The sequence below is a fragment of the Protopterus annectens genome, chromosome 12.part0 (genome assembly GCF_019279795.1).
Source record: "Protopterus annectens isolate FY-2018-M chromosome 12.part0, PAN1.0, whole genome shotgun sequence".
Taxonomy (NCBI): Eukaryota; Metazoa; Chordata; order Ceratodontiformes; family Protopteridae; genus Protopterus; species Protopterus annectens.
Window position 1 is genome coordinate 116,541,748 of NC_056746.1, and position 15,338 is coordinate 116,557,085.

General features: G+C 41.8%; 1 protein-coding gene across 1 annotated transcript in view; it reads left to right on the top strand.

Moving 5' to 3' along the window:
• EMP2 (epithelial membrane protein 2) overlaps nt 1-14,987 on the top strand; it is a 590,980-nt gene extending 575,993 nt beyond the window's left edge. Inside the window, exon 6 of the mRNA XM_044089136.1 lies at nt 14,599-14,987. Within this exon, the coding sequence (XP_043945071.1) occupies nt 14,599-14,774 (176 nt within the window). The 3' untranslated portion in view covers nt 14,775-14,987. The remainder of the gene's footprint in view (nt 1-14,598) is intronic.
• Nucleotides 14,988-15,338: the final 351 nt, after the last annotated feature.

The window sequence follows — 15,338 nt, forward strand, 5'->3', positions numbered from 1 at the left end:
TTTGCACTGAACACTATTTTGCACTCACTCTTTGGTAGCAGTTAGCCGTGGGCTAACGCTTTATTATAACATTTTTCAGTTTGATGTACAATGTAGTCCTCATGCATGGTACACTTAGTTTAGCACAGTTAACCATGTGCTAACACTTTATTGTAACATTTTTCAATTTGATATACAATGCAGTCCTCATGCATGGTGCATGTAGTTTAGCACAGTTAACCGTATGCTAAAGCTTTATTATAACATTTTTCGATTTCATGTACAATGCAGTTCTCATGCATGGTACACACAGTTTAGCACAGTTAACCATGTGCTAACGCTTTATTGTAACATTTTTCAATTTGATATACAATGCAGTCCTCATGCATGGTGCATGTAGTTTAGCACAGTTAACCGTGTGCTAATGCTTTATTGTAACATTTTTTGATTTGATGTACAATACAGTCCTCATGCATGATACACTTAGTTTAGCACTGATTCCTGATATGATTACATGTTTATACAGTACTTGGAAAGCAATCTCATGTCAAACACTGTGCTTACATTCAGTTATTAATAACTTACCAAACAAGTAAACAAGTTCCTCAACAAACTGATAAATCCAAAAAGTGGAAAAAACAGAGAGCTAAAAGTCTGCTTATTTGCTGAAGTAGTAAATTCACATTAAGCACTTTTGTCTTGGTAAAATGACCATCAAAATGTGCAAGCATAGCAAATGATGCAGTATTAATAGGCTAACTTAACCACCTGACTAATTAATTAACTAACTAATTACACATTTAAAACTAAAACTAGGTTTCTGCCACGATAAATATAAACAGCTTTATGAAACGTCCCTCAACAATGTACAAGTAAATCTAATAAAAAGTTAGTATATGCATTAATTTAAAAAGCTGTAGTAAAATGAAGACAAACCACTGGAAAACATTACAGATGAAAAAACATATAAACCAAACCACATGCAAAATACTACCTCAATAAAAAGGAGCTGCTGTCATTTACTAAACCAGCGCTCCTGCCAAATGTTAAAGGGCCCACATTGCTTTAAGCCTCAAAACACTTCTTATGGACACCACATCATTTAGACCTCAAAAAACAGTAGTGTGACACCTGAGCTGCCATTTTATTTCCTTCAACTCTAAAAATTCATCTCCTGGTCTCCCTCTCGGACCCAGGTCACAATGATGGATAATTGTGAATTTAAAAGAACAGGTAGGGTTACAGTTAATGCGCTTAAATAAAGCATTCTTGTCATCTCTTTTGCTAATGCAATCTTGGTGTTGGTAGATACGGTCCCTAAAGGCTCTTTTTGTCTTGTCTATATAAAATCCTTCACAGCCCTGGCACTTAGCCACATAAACAACTCCCTTACCACCACAATAGTGTTTACTTGAAAGTTCAGTCTTCCCATAACCTTATAATACCAGGCTAGTACCTTCAAAAATATATTTGCATTGCCTGCAATGACCACATTTGACCATCCCCCCAATATCAACCCTCATGCAGAGCCTCTCCAGTAATGTTTTGAGACTAATGTCCTTTTTATACACAATAGCTGTTTTTTCTCCCACTTTATTTAAGTTGATATCATCGATAGCAACTATGTTCCAGTTTCTAACAATAATGGACCTGATTTGGTCAAAATGTAAATTAAAAGGCAGTTCAGGCCCGCCAGTTGCAGTGACACCACCAGTCCTTCCCAATAGTGGGGTGTATATACCCCTGTCCCTCTTTTTGTTTACTTCTTTAGTAATACCATCAAGGAACAATAAGGGGCATGAACAGGGAAACCAAGGAGTTTATTTCTACTTTGTTTAGAAAGCCAGCATACTCCAGCACATTATTGCATTTCAACAGCTGCCACCCCCTTCACCAGAAGAAATCTCTGGGGAAAGGACAATGTGTTAGGTTAGCCTGGATGGTGAGTGACGAAGCTATGTATGGTGTGAAATGTTGGTCAAGAGTGGGTACCCTTTATTGTTTGTTGATGGTATTTTTAAAGAAGTAAACAAAAAGAGGGACATGGGTATATACACCCCACTGTTGGGAAGAATTGGTGGTGCCATTGCAATTGGTGGGTCCAAAGCTGGTAGGTTAGACCAAGATAGTAGTCATGCCTTTGGTACTGCCTTTTAATTTACACCCTTAAAGGTCTGAAATGCTGCGTGTAAAACGGCATCGGCTTGTCATGCCTTTGGTACTGCCTTTTAATTTACACCCTTAAAGGTCTGAAATGCTGCATGTAAAATGGCATCTGCTTGTCATGCCTTTGGTACTGCCTTTTAATTTACACCCTTAAAGGTCCGAAATGCTGCGTGTAAAACGGCATCTGCTTTTCATAACTGTAAACCATGTATATGTGGCATTGTTGTCTCCTCACTGAAATAATCTATTACTGACCAGGAGTTTTTTATATCAATTGCAAACGATCCAACAAAGACAGACAAAAGAATGCAGAGGTTTACAGATGTACGTTAGAGACATCAAAATTACTGTCAGTCCTGTCTTGATACGAAAGTTTGTCAATGTGTATCTAGCTGAAAAGAAAAGAACACTTTTGACTGTATTTATGTCTTGCCTCGCTACCATGGGGCCAGTCCCTGAAATCTCTGGGCAAATTTTAAAAAGCCATAATAGTGACCTGGTTCTACTGAAGAGCTTTAACCTAAACTGGCCATCAGTCAACAGTTCTCCATCAAGTTTTCCATCTGTAGCGAAGTGTCTCCCTCAGCTGATTTGCTTACAACTTGAAGAAACCCCAGATCTGATTGCCAGAGTGCACTAGACTGGTACAGCCTGAACTACTAACATTTTATTGGATACTGTAAATGACTCCCTATGTGGAATGTTGGCGAACTAAAACCTGCAATGTAATACTTCAGTACCTTTTCACAGGACAGTTACCTACCATCTGGCTTAGTGTCTCTTGCAGGACTTTCATCACACAGATTGGAGGCATATTTCTGTAGAGAAAACCATAAATAGTGGCTATTAAGCATTTCTGCCCAAACTTCCTAAGCTTACTAAACAGCCATGCTCCTTTAAGGAAGCATGGGATTAAAGGGGATTCTTCTGCCTGGACCACTGCAGACACCATCATCTAATGAAAAGAGATGAAGCATGGTTCTTCCACTCCAGTGCCAATATCCTATCTTCCTTCCCATTGTGTAGGTAATTTAGATGCAAATCTACATTAGCCTTCGATCCTGCAGAAACAAATTCTTCGAAACCTTTTAATGTGAAACCTACTCAAACCAAAGTACATTCTGAAAAAATATCAATAATACCTGAACGGTGATACTAAATTGTGGCATATACCTCTAAGTCTAAACAAAGAAATCTCATGGGGATAGTTTCCTTAGCAATCATCCCTGCTATGTTTGTCCGGACTGATAGTCCCATAAGACATCCTTCTGACCACCAGCTTATGTCAGAGATCCAATTATTTTAGCATAGGATATCCTTAAACTACTGTCTAAAAATTAAAGGATGTAGGTGCACCAGCTTAGGCAGTTTGCTACACCATCCCATTTCATATAAATTAGCAGCAATCACTGACACCTCCTCACTATACTGCGGTGGTGGTGCTGCGGTAGCATTGTCGCCTCACAGTAAGATGTTGTCCTGTTCGATTCTCAGCTAGAGCGCCTTCTGTGTGGAGACATGCGTGAATGGGCGTACCTTCGTTGAAGGTTGTGCGTCAGGGCCGGCAACTCGGCACATAAAAATCTACTGCCAATCATTAGCGGACCGGAGTTCCACTGTGGCGACCCCCTAACCGGGAAAAGCCGAAAGTCACAACAACTGACACCTCCTCACTGTGGGTACATTCCACAGCTTATGGAAAGTTGCCTCCACTGCTCTTTACAAATCTGGACAGCCACAGCTACACACATTATAACCTTATCTGTGTCCTCTGTGCCTTAGTTAAAGTGCTTGAAGGAGCTTTGTACACTGAGAAGAGTAGTGTCTTTTCAGCCAGTACAGAGGAAGTCACTACGGAATACCTAAATTCCACATTTCCGAGGACCAGAATCTCAAGACTGCGGAATCTCGAAACTTAAAAAAAAGAAAAACATGCAACAAATTATTCTAACATGTATGTAGGGGGCAAGCCCCCCTGCAACTTAAATATACCAACTCCAAGATCACACTACAGTCGAGTGAATGGCCAAGTTCCCTATGTTCTTTGTGTTTCACTGTTGCAGTCATCACATTTGGGTTATCTGCCTGTAGGTAGCCCTCAGTCGGCCTGAAAACCAGAGTCTATGGATTTCTGCATCGGATGCTGTCACCTCTTCCATGACGTCAGGTTGTCAGGGGTATAAAACATGCAGCCAACACCATTACATCAGCCTTTCTTGCCGTGTGGTACCAGAAGCAGTTCGCAAGTGCCAGTCGGCAGACCCCTGAAATTTTCATTTTCGAGTTTCAGACCTGAAGGCTTCAAAAAGATAAGTACCCCATTGGGGATCCTTTTTTCTTGCTCTAACTGATGTCAGTAAAAATTAACAATTGTCTCACCTGTGGAAAGCAAATACCTGATAGAGATTTTCATTCTTACTACGTCACCTGTTTAGGCCCAGACCATGCCGTACCTCACTGTCGGTTTTGTGCCTTGTTCAATCCCCGAACTATTCATTGTCGGGCTGTTTTTGTAGCTAAATACTTTCGTTCTCGATCTCCGTACTCCGAAATGGTTTCATTAAGCCATCCGACTACCGATCTTCCAAAAAAAATGCAAGGATAAAGACAGAGACAGACGGCATAGGTCCAAAACTGCCACCGACACTTCCATTAAGCTAGTAGCCAGTTTCATTAAGCCATCCGACTACCGATCTTCCAAAAAAAATGCAAGGATAAAGACAGAGACAGACGGCATAGGTCCAAAACTGCCACCGACACTTCCATTAAGCTAGTAGCCAGTCCGCTGGTACTCAGTGAGGCACTTTCGCAGCCCCTGATACCCGCTACTACAGATTTGCAGGCCTCTACTGAGACCCATTTGGAGTCCGGTATGCCGCGAGATGCTTCTTCAACTATGGAGCCTGCGGATGTCTTTACCTTGGATGGGTCCTGAGCCTCTGTGCAGGCACCTGCTTCTGAGGGTGTATTCAGGCCTACAGACTTGATATTAAACCGACAAATTTGTTTCAGGCTAGAAATACCAAATTCCTCAGGCCTAAAGCTCACACTCCGCCTAGAAAACTGACAACCAAACCACATACTCAGGTCCATATGCCTCAAAAACAAATGATTAGAATGGCTGAAGACCTCATTACCTTAATTAGGGGAAGCCAGCCTTCCCCCTCTAAGAGACCTAGAACTGATTTTCCTTCTGATTCTTATGATCAGGAATCTGATATCTGCTCCTTCTGATTATCTGGATTTGCCCTTATCTACCTATGAGGATTCTGATGCAGAGGACTCCATTCCCTCTGCTTCCCCTCCAGAAGATTTTTCCTTTGGTGAAACCTTGCATACCCTTCGAGAGCATTTCCGCTTGGAAATCCAGGACTATTCTGAGTCCAAAAAGAGACTTAGGGAATTTTTACTCCTGCCTCAACACAGGCCTCTAGCTACCCCCTCCTGTTCTGACTGTTATAGATGATGTTTTCTTGGAATCCAGCCTTACCCCAGACACTTTGCCTCCAGCTCCTAGGAAACCTGACAAGTACTACAGAGTACCTGACTCTCACAAGTTCCTCTTCAAGAATCCTACTGCGGATCCAGAGACCATTTCCCAAGGACCAAAAGGCATTAAGGCTACTACTGCCAAAAATCCTACCCCTTCTGATAGGGAGTCCAGAGCCTTAGACAGATGGTGCTTTGACCATTAGGGCTTTAAATTGCCAGTTTCATATGTTAAAGTATCAGCAGCATATTATGGGACTACTTAAACAGAAAATGATGTTGATTCCTGACTGTACTGAACACAGAGTTACAAGATTTAATGCATTCTGCTGAACAAGGCGGTAAACCTACTTTGCAATGTGGTTTTGATGCTTTAGAAGCATCTTGCAGGGCTGCTGTCACTGGGTCTGTACTTAGAAGGCATGCTTGGCTTAAGGAACAAAACTTGCCAGATCATGTTAAAGCTAAATTACTGGATGCACCCTTAAACCAAGACCGCCTTTTGACAACAAAGCAGAAGAAGTCCTCAAAAGGATGGAGGATAAAGCTAAATCTATACAAACTGTTAAAGATTTCTTACAAGCACAGCCTCCCAGATTCAGTAGGCTTTGGCCTTCAAAGAACTGGTCTTTTCCAGTCCCTTCCAGGCCTTCTCAGTCCAAACTCAGGAACAGCAGACCACCAAGACTTCAGTCTCAGGCTACACACAGATCTAAGCAGTGGGGGGCTCCCACTTCCAAAGCAGGGAGTAGTAAGCCACCCTCCTATGGAAAAATGGCACAATGACAACCTTAACCCTTCCAAACCATGCTCAACTACTTGTTTCCTTAGGAGGAAATCTCGCCCTGCATGCAAAACCTGGGAACTCATTACCCAGGACAAATGGGTTTTAAACAGGATACAGATTCCACTTCCACACTCTACCATCCCTAAGTGGTTGGCCAGACCTCCCCCCAAATCAGTGGGCAGAGGCCCATAAACAAGTACTCTTTCTCCTTAGTATCAGGGCTATTCAACCTGTCCCAGCAGAACAAAGGGGACAAGGTTTTTATTCAAGACTGCTTCTGGTACCCAGAAAAGAAAAATTCCTGGCATCCTATCTTGGACCTGTCTATTCTCAACACCTTTCTGGTGGTTCCAAAATTGAAAATGCTAACTCTTCAACAGCTTCTTCCTATGCTAGCCAAGGATGCCTGGCTGGCAACCATAGACTTAAAGGAAGCTTACCTGCACATCCCAATAAGGGAATCCTGCAGACAATACCTACGTTTCAGGGCGGACTCCATGCACTATCAGTTTTCTGCACTTCCCTTTGGCTTATCTACTGTGCCCAGGGTGTTGACAAAGTGTCTAGCTCCAGCCTCTGCATTTTGCAGGCAGAGAGATATTCATATTTACCCATACTTGGACGATTGCCTGATTCAGGCAGAAAGTCAGGACTTGCTATTAAAACACCTGGCATTTGTAAAGAAACTTCTAACCTCACTGGGGTACACCATCAATGAGAAGAAATCAAACCTAGTACCCTGCCACCAGATTGTATTCCTGGGAGCAAGCTTGAAAACAACTTCCCAGATGGCATTCCTCACTCCAGAGAAACAAGTTTATTTGACAACCTACTTCAAACTATTGGCCACAAAAACCCAGTTTTCTGCAAGGAAAATATTGCAAGCTCTGGGGTTCATGACCTCTTGCATTCTGCTAATCCCATATGCAAGACTGCATATGACGAAACTTCAATGGTATCTAAAAAGTCTATGGTGTCAACATTCTCAGGACCTGGAAACAATGATTCCTATCATTCCTTGTTTAAGGGTATAGTTCCTTTGGTGTGCAGAGGCCTGCGACCACAACAAGGGACTCCCTTCCACTCTATCCCCTGCCACCCAAACCCAAACAACAGACGCATCAGACTATGCATGGGAGGCTCACATGTCAGTGGCAGTGCATTCTGGGCAAATGGAACCCAAACCAGCTGCACCTGCATATCAACCAAAAAGAAATGTTAGCTATACAGAATGCTCTGACACCCTACAAAGACCTTATTCTTCCAGGACAACTATTGGTAAAGACAGACACCACAGTTATGTGGTACATAAACAAGCAGGGGGGAACCCACTCCTACCCTCTCTGCAGACTAGCCATGGCTCTGTGGAACACAGCCTTGAGCTACCAAGTGCACTTACAAGCTCAATTCCTGCCAGGAAAACTAAATTCACTGGCAGACGACTTTAAGGAGAAATCTCATGGACCCACACGAATGAAAACTGGAACCCAAAATATTCAAGCTCTTGAGAAACTCCAGAGGTAGACCTGTTTGCCTCCCCTCAGAACTCCCAATTGAAAAATTTTAGTACCAGAACTCCCCACAGTCAAGCTAGGAAAGTGGATGCCCTGTCCTTTACCTGGGAAAGCCTCTCGGTTTATGCCTTTTCCCCCTCTGCCTCTCCTCTTGAAGGTTCTACTAAAGATCAAACAGGACAAGCCAAGGGCAATACTGATTGCACCAGACTGGCCACGCCAGCACTGGCACCTCCTTTTGTGTAGTCTGACTGTGCTACAACCATGGCGCCTGCCTCAGACCCCTTCCCTGCTTTCCCAGCTGGTGGGCCAGTTTCTGCACCCTCAGCTTCAAACCCTGATCCTTGCAGCCTGGCTAATCCCCTGAACTCACCTCCAGCAAACCTCAGTAAACAGGTGCTGGATGTCATTCTTGAGGCAAGGAGGCCTAGTACTAGAAAATCCTATTCAGAAAAATGGAAAAGATACTGTTCCTGGAGTCAGGTTCAGGAGAAAGACACAACGGTGCCCAGCTTACCTCATATTCTAGATTATTTAACAGAAATGTTCCACAAGGGGCTATCTTTCTCATCTATTAAGATTCATGCCTCTGCCATTTCAACACATTATAACACTGAACCACCCATCTTCTCTCATCCCCTGCTAAAACAATTAGCTAGAGGGGCCAAAAACTGAAGACCCCCCAGGAGAGCTCCCACTCCAGCCTGGGACCTTAACTTTGTATTGGAAAAACTCACTCTTCCCCGCTTTGAACCAGCTGCTACAGCAGAGTTGAAATTCCTTTCTTGGAAAGCAGCCTTACTTCTAGCCATCACTTCAGCAAGAAGAGTGTCTGAATTACAGGCCCTCATGGCAGTGGAACCCTTCATTATCTTCCATGTGGACAGGGTTTCCCTCAGGACTAATCCATCCTTTATGCCCAAGGTGGTGTCTAGTGTGGCCCTAAACCAGTCCTTTCATTTGCTTACTTTTTTTCCCTAATCCTCAAAATAAAGGGGAAAGGATATTGCATTCTCTGGACGTGCACAGACAGCTTAGATTCTATTTGGACAGGACTAAGCTTCTCAGAAAATCTGACCAACTGCTAGTTAGCTTTGCTGCAGGGGCAGAGGGAAAGGCCATTTCAAAGTAAACCATTTCCAAATGGATAGCCCATTGCATTCATTCCTGCTACAAGCACCATGGAAAACTTACCCCACAGGGGATAAGAACACATTCCACCAGGGCTGCATCTACCTCTACTGCATTTCTCAGAGGAGTCCCTACCAGGGACATCCTGGAAGCTGCAACCTGGAGCTCTGTACATACTTTCACCAAGCATTACCACCTGCCTATCTTTTCTAAATCCAGAGCTGGATTTGCCACAGCAGTCTTACAGGGCTTAATTGCTGGCCCTAGTGCTCTTTAACTTCCTCCACCCTTCCTTAGCTTTGAGAATCAACCCAAATGTGATGACTGCAACTGTGAAACATGAAGAACATAGTACAGTTGTGTACACTTACCATAAATGTAGATGTTCGGGTGTATTCACTGCTGCAGTCCTGGTTACTCACCCTCCAGCCCCCTGACTTCTCTTAGCTCTACCTTTCCTTCCTGTTTGGCATATATTATATCACGTGTATTTGCTTTTTGCTGGAGGTGTACCATACCATACAATTGCTTCCTATTGTAGGGGCACCTGACATCTGGGGCAAGAAAAACAAATGTAATGGCATCATCTGCATGTTTTATACCCCTGACGTCATGGAAGAGGCGACAGCATCTGACGCAGAAATTCGAAAACTCTGGTATTCAGGCCGGCTGAGGGGTACCTGCAGGCAGATAACCCAAATGTGATGACTGCAACAGTGATGCAACAGTGAATACACTTATACATCTACATTTATGGTAAGTGTACACAACTGTACTTTCCACACTGTATGGCAATCCCCATTCACTATGTTCGAGATTCCGCAATCTTGAGATTCTGGTCCTCTGTATTCAGAATTTTGGGATTGTGGAATTTTGGTATTCCGTAGTGATCCCGTACAGTGTACTGACCATGGCTGTGCATGGAGTCTGTCCCAAGCACAGAAAACCACACAAGCTTTGTTCAGCTGACCAACCTAGTCTAGTTAGCAGTGATCAGATCAGTGCTTATTCCCTGACTTATTGTCACTAGTTGAACAGGTAGCATACTCCTCTTTGGTGCTGATAGATCAGAAGGTTATGGGTTCTACTCCCACACCAGGGTATGTGTTGTTAGTGCAAGGTGAGTCCAGTCAGTAGATATGTGGTTATAGTAGCTACGTCCCCAGTTGTTTTGGCTGGTAGCTGAACTGCAGTCAGACATGCCCTTCTTGGAAGACAGGATCAAGAAAAATATTTTGCAGCTCAGTAGTGTCATTCTGTGTGACACAAGAAGGTATGCAATCACTTATTCATCCTTTGCTGACCCAGTTAATGCCAGTAGGCATCCCAACAGATTCCCAGACTATCGTTTCCACAGGTGAAGAGACTATTCTTCAAGCTGATTGCTTGAGTCTGTCATATTTAACCTTTTTCAGTCCACTGTCCTAGAAGGTTGTAAGTTATCTTAGACAAAACAGTGTAAAACTTCTCTGTGTGGAAGATTTTCAGTCCATGTATTTCTAGTTAATCACTGTATATTAATCAGATCAGACAATAGTAGTAGAAGTAGCGAACGTAAACCCGTCAAGTCAAAAAGTAATAATAGAAAATATATAATTCTACAGCATTACTAAGTATTCGAAAGTAATCCAAACAAGGCAGGCAGTCTGTTTCCAGTCGAAAATCCTTTATTAAGTACACAGACAAGCGATCCAAGTAAAACAAAAATAGAGTAATAATTTCCTCACAAGCTTTCTAAATATATATATACTTTTTATCAGGCATGGGAGTGGTTTATTGTGCTGTAAAACAAAGTGTTATTGGTACACATGTTAAATTCACATCCCTTCCCCCATCAGTGTGACATTCGAGCTGGTCCTGCCCTACCTAGTAGCTGTCATAATAATATATAACCCTTATGTACTTTAATGGTACATCTTATTTAACCAAATTATTAAGTAGATTAAATCTGTGATTTTATACAAGGCAATATACTACATGGCTGGAAATATATCATCCTTAGTTCATTTTGCGATCAAAAATTATATATAAATATACACATATACATTTTGCATGTAAAAATCAGTTTCTATTTTCATAGCCTATTGTTAACAAAGATCACTTTCGTCCTTCTAGATTTCTTCAAAATGATGTGTAATAACAATACTAACTAATTATACAATTATACAGGTTTTTAGGGTTCTTGTACACAGATCTGAAGAAGTCTAGAAAGTCTATGTAGCCATCGATGACAGGCACATAGGTGTCTGTAGTAACATAGGACAATGATGGTAGGTACACAAGTGTCTGTAGTTACATAGAGACGAATACTACCGTGAAACCTGTTCACTACTATAATGCATGTCATGTAAACTGGATCTGATGTAGCTCTGTTAAGGACACAAGTGCTCATCTATTATTTTTTTTTTTTTATTATTTTTCAATAAAGAAATATCAGTTTCTAATCAAGTTATAAGTCATTGATTGCACTGATGTCTCACCTAAATTGGCTACAGTTATTGGCTCTTTTTTCCTGGTTTTAAGGAGCTTCAGCCAGCAACTTTGATGTTTCCCTATGAAGTAATTTTGTATTTATGTAAGTATATATTTAACTGCTACAAGATAATATCTTGACAGCTGGGATACAATGACAACACCTAAATGTTAACGTTGGAAATGTTGACATGTAGGTAGAAATGGCAAACCTACAATGTGTGAGATTGCAGTACAGCAGGGATAGTGGAACTGGCCATTTCCTCACTGTGGTACGACCTCGGAGTTAGTATGTAAAATTAGTAGGGAGTGTGGGGGGGTGCCGGGGGGGATCCTCTGCATAAAAACATTTTTTTTTTTTTTTTTTTTTTTGTATTCAACATCGGAACATTTGATCTGAAGACATTAATCTACACAAGTGTGTGTGTGTATATATATGTGTGTATATATATATATATATATATATATATGAATATACACACACACATACAGATTTTTTTTAATATTAATAATGCTGTACCTACAACTTGGCAGGAATAATCTTTTGCAGGTTTTTAGGAATTCTGACAAACATTTGGCTTGCCACATTCATGGCCACGTCACAGGTAATCTTTGGATTGTTGGAAAAGTGTTTATGAAAAGTAAATGTATAGTCTACAGAGAATGTCACCATGAGGGAATCAAACAAGACATAGGATCATAGGAAGTTACTAGGCTACTGACCCTGAGGCCCTTATAAGCCTAGCCAAGAGTTTAGCCCATGTTTAGACAAGTCAACACCCAATGCCTCTGACCAGCAGGTACATGGGTGGAATCCCAATAATATATTTTCTGTTTCCCATCCAGTTATCCAGGTTGTGCTTAAAAAGGGGTAAAGAGGTTCTTTCTTTGCTTGATGTGGTGAGGGAGTCTATTCCACAGACAGGGGATCCTCTGAGACACAGATCTCTCCTGCCAACAAGTCGTATTGATGTCACAGACCAGGTTGCATGTGGGTTACTCGAGTGGAGGTTGACTTGTGGGTATGCAGCAGTCCCATCAAGACGGGGTCCTAGATTGCTTTGTATGGCAGACAGAGGTCACCTCTGAGGAGTCTGTATGAAACTGAGTACAGGGATAGGGCTTTTAGCCTATCTGTGTATGGTAGATTTTTGAAGCCCTGGATTCTCCTGGTGAGGAACCTCTGTGGTTTCTCCAGCTGCTGCATGTGCTTTGCGAGGTGCATGCCGAATGGGGCATTGTACTCAATTAATGGGCCTTATAAATGAAGAATACAGGGATGTTATGACCTTGTCCCTGGATGAGATAACCTTACTTATGAGGTGGGCCATGTAGAATGCTTTCCTTACAATGGAAGCAACATGGTGGTCAGAAATCAGGTTGCTATCAACCCGGGTGCCAAAATCCCTCACGACTGATTGCATGCTCAGGGCATTGTTATTAATGTGATAATTTGTGGGACATCACTGTCCCCAAAGGGGATGATGATGCATTTTTTTGGTATTCAGCTTGAGGCCATGTTTCTGGCACCAGTCATTTGTTCGGGTGAGATCCTCTTGGATGATGTCCACATCACTAGGGGAATTGATGACAGCACCCAGCTTGCAGTCATCTGCAGACTTTGTCAGCCATAGCCCACTGGTTTTTGCCTGCACTTCAGAAAAGTATATCACAAATAATAGAGATCCCAAAACCAAACCCTGGGGTATGCCACTCATTACAGGGCTACTGCTTGAGCTGTCTTCCCCTATTTTGACTAGGGTTCAATCTGTGAGCCAGTTAGCTACCCATCTGGTAACATATGGATTGATAACTAGATGAGATAGTTTATCTGTTATGCCCAAGTGGGGAATAGTGTCGAAGGCTTTGGCCAGGTTAAGTTAGGCAGTGTGCACTGTCTTACCCTAGTCCATGGCTTTGGTGACTGTCTCAAAGTTGTTGACCAAGTTTAGCAGACATGATCTCCCCTTGATGAAGCCAAACCCTGTAGGATTGAGTGATTGGAGGTTGCCAATGTCCTTGTTAATGAGGTCCATGATAATCTATTCAATGGCCTTGCAGATCAGGCTGGTTAGGCTGATGGGTTTGTAATTTCCGATCACTGGATGCTCCACCTTTGTGCAAGGGATGACAGTGGCTGTCCTCCACTCAGCTGGGATGAAGCCGGTACTCAGGCGTTGGTTGAATATGCCTAATGGTGCTGCAAGTTCATGCCTAAGTTCATGTAGGATGCAGCCTGGGATGTTATCGGGTCCCATGAAGGCTGTATTTTTATATTTTTTGCCTTTGACAGACCAGTGATGACTTGTTTCCTAGATGGAAGGGGACAGGTACTGGTGATGTCCTGATTTACTGATGGGGGGGGGGGGGGCAGAGCGGTGAATTTTTCACTGAATCTTTCAGCCAGCAAGCTTGCTATATCTACGGGATTTGTATATGTGGTGTCCTTGACTACCAGTTCTGAATAGATTTGGGTGCATTGTTTGAGGTTGCGGACATAAAGGCCTTATGAGTATCTCTAGTAGATGTGGACAATTTGGACTCAGAGTTTGCTTTGGAGGATTTCACTAGTGCTCTTAATTGCTTGTTCAAGCTAAGAAGACATTGCTTCCAATTGGGCACCTGCTCCTTCTTGGTCTCAGGCAATGTTTTCCTCTTGTCCTGTTTATTTATTGCAGATGTCCACCAGACAAGTTTACTCTTCCTTGCCGAGGATGATTTATTCCCGTCAGGTATTCCTGATTCCATGCATCTATATAAATGTTTGTATAGTGCTTTGGTGTAGATTTGGCCATTTGTGCTAGTTCCTACAGAGGGGGAGGGGCTGTGAAGCAAAAGTTACAGAAGTTTTTTTCCAGAATTTGAGGTTTGGAGGATACTAAAGTGAAGGTGTAGCCGGCTTATTTTCATTACTCTTCCTCATCCGACACATTTTGTTATTGATAGCGTACCAAAAATAATTTTTGTTTGGCAACAGGCATCTTAACATTTTGGTGATATGTTTAAAGTGAACTCAAATCACTTTTTGTTTTAATTTCTGCTTTTGATTTCCATTTTTAGGTCTGAGCGTCATGGTTGCAGCTGCCATTTATACAGACCAAAAAGATGAGTTTCACAAGAATGATAAAGATCTAAAAAAGGGGGACTACGGTTATTCCTTTATTTTGGCCTGGATCGCGTTTGCATTTACTTTTGTCAGTGGTGTGATGTACTTAATATTACGGAAGCGTAAATAACGGGAGGCCTCTTTTCTGAAAGTAGAATATCAGGCCTGAGTGAACATAACCTTTCTGTATATATTCCAATTTTTTTTTTGTGAGTTTTAGCAAAATTGTCTTTTAAGAAGTATTGTGTATGTAGAGATGTGTAGAAGTAATAAAATATACTGGAAGCTCATCCCATATTACATTAAGAAAATAGTTGGGATACCTTCTAGCAACTTTACTTTTTCTCTGTTTTATCATTATAATAATGTTGAATTTATTTGTTCTTACATATAAAACCAAAGGAAAGTGAAATATGCTGTTGCCTTTTAAAATACAAGTAGCTCAATCATTGCCATAAATTGCAGACCTCAGATTCATTCATAATTCTGAAACAAAAAAAGCAGGACTTTTTTAGTTTAAAATATATTGTGTAGCAGACAAAATGTTGCTTAATTGTGGCTTATAACATTCTAAACAAAGAAAAAGGTCATGTCTGCATGTTCTTGATCTGGGTCTTTTTCAATGTAGCAGTAATGCATTTTAACACTCCATTTTAAAAGAGTTAAATTTCATGGTATCCTTGGTTGGACTATG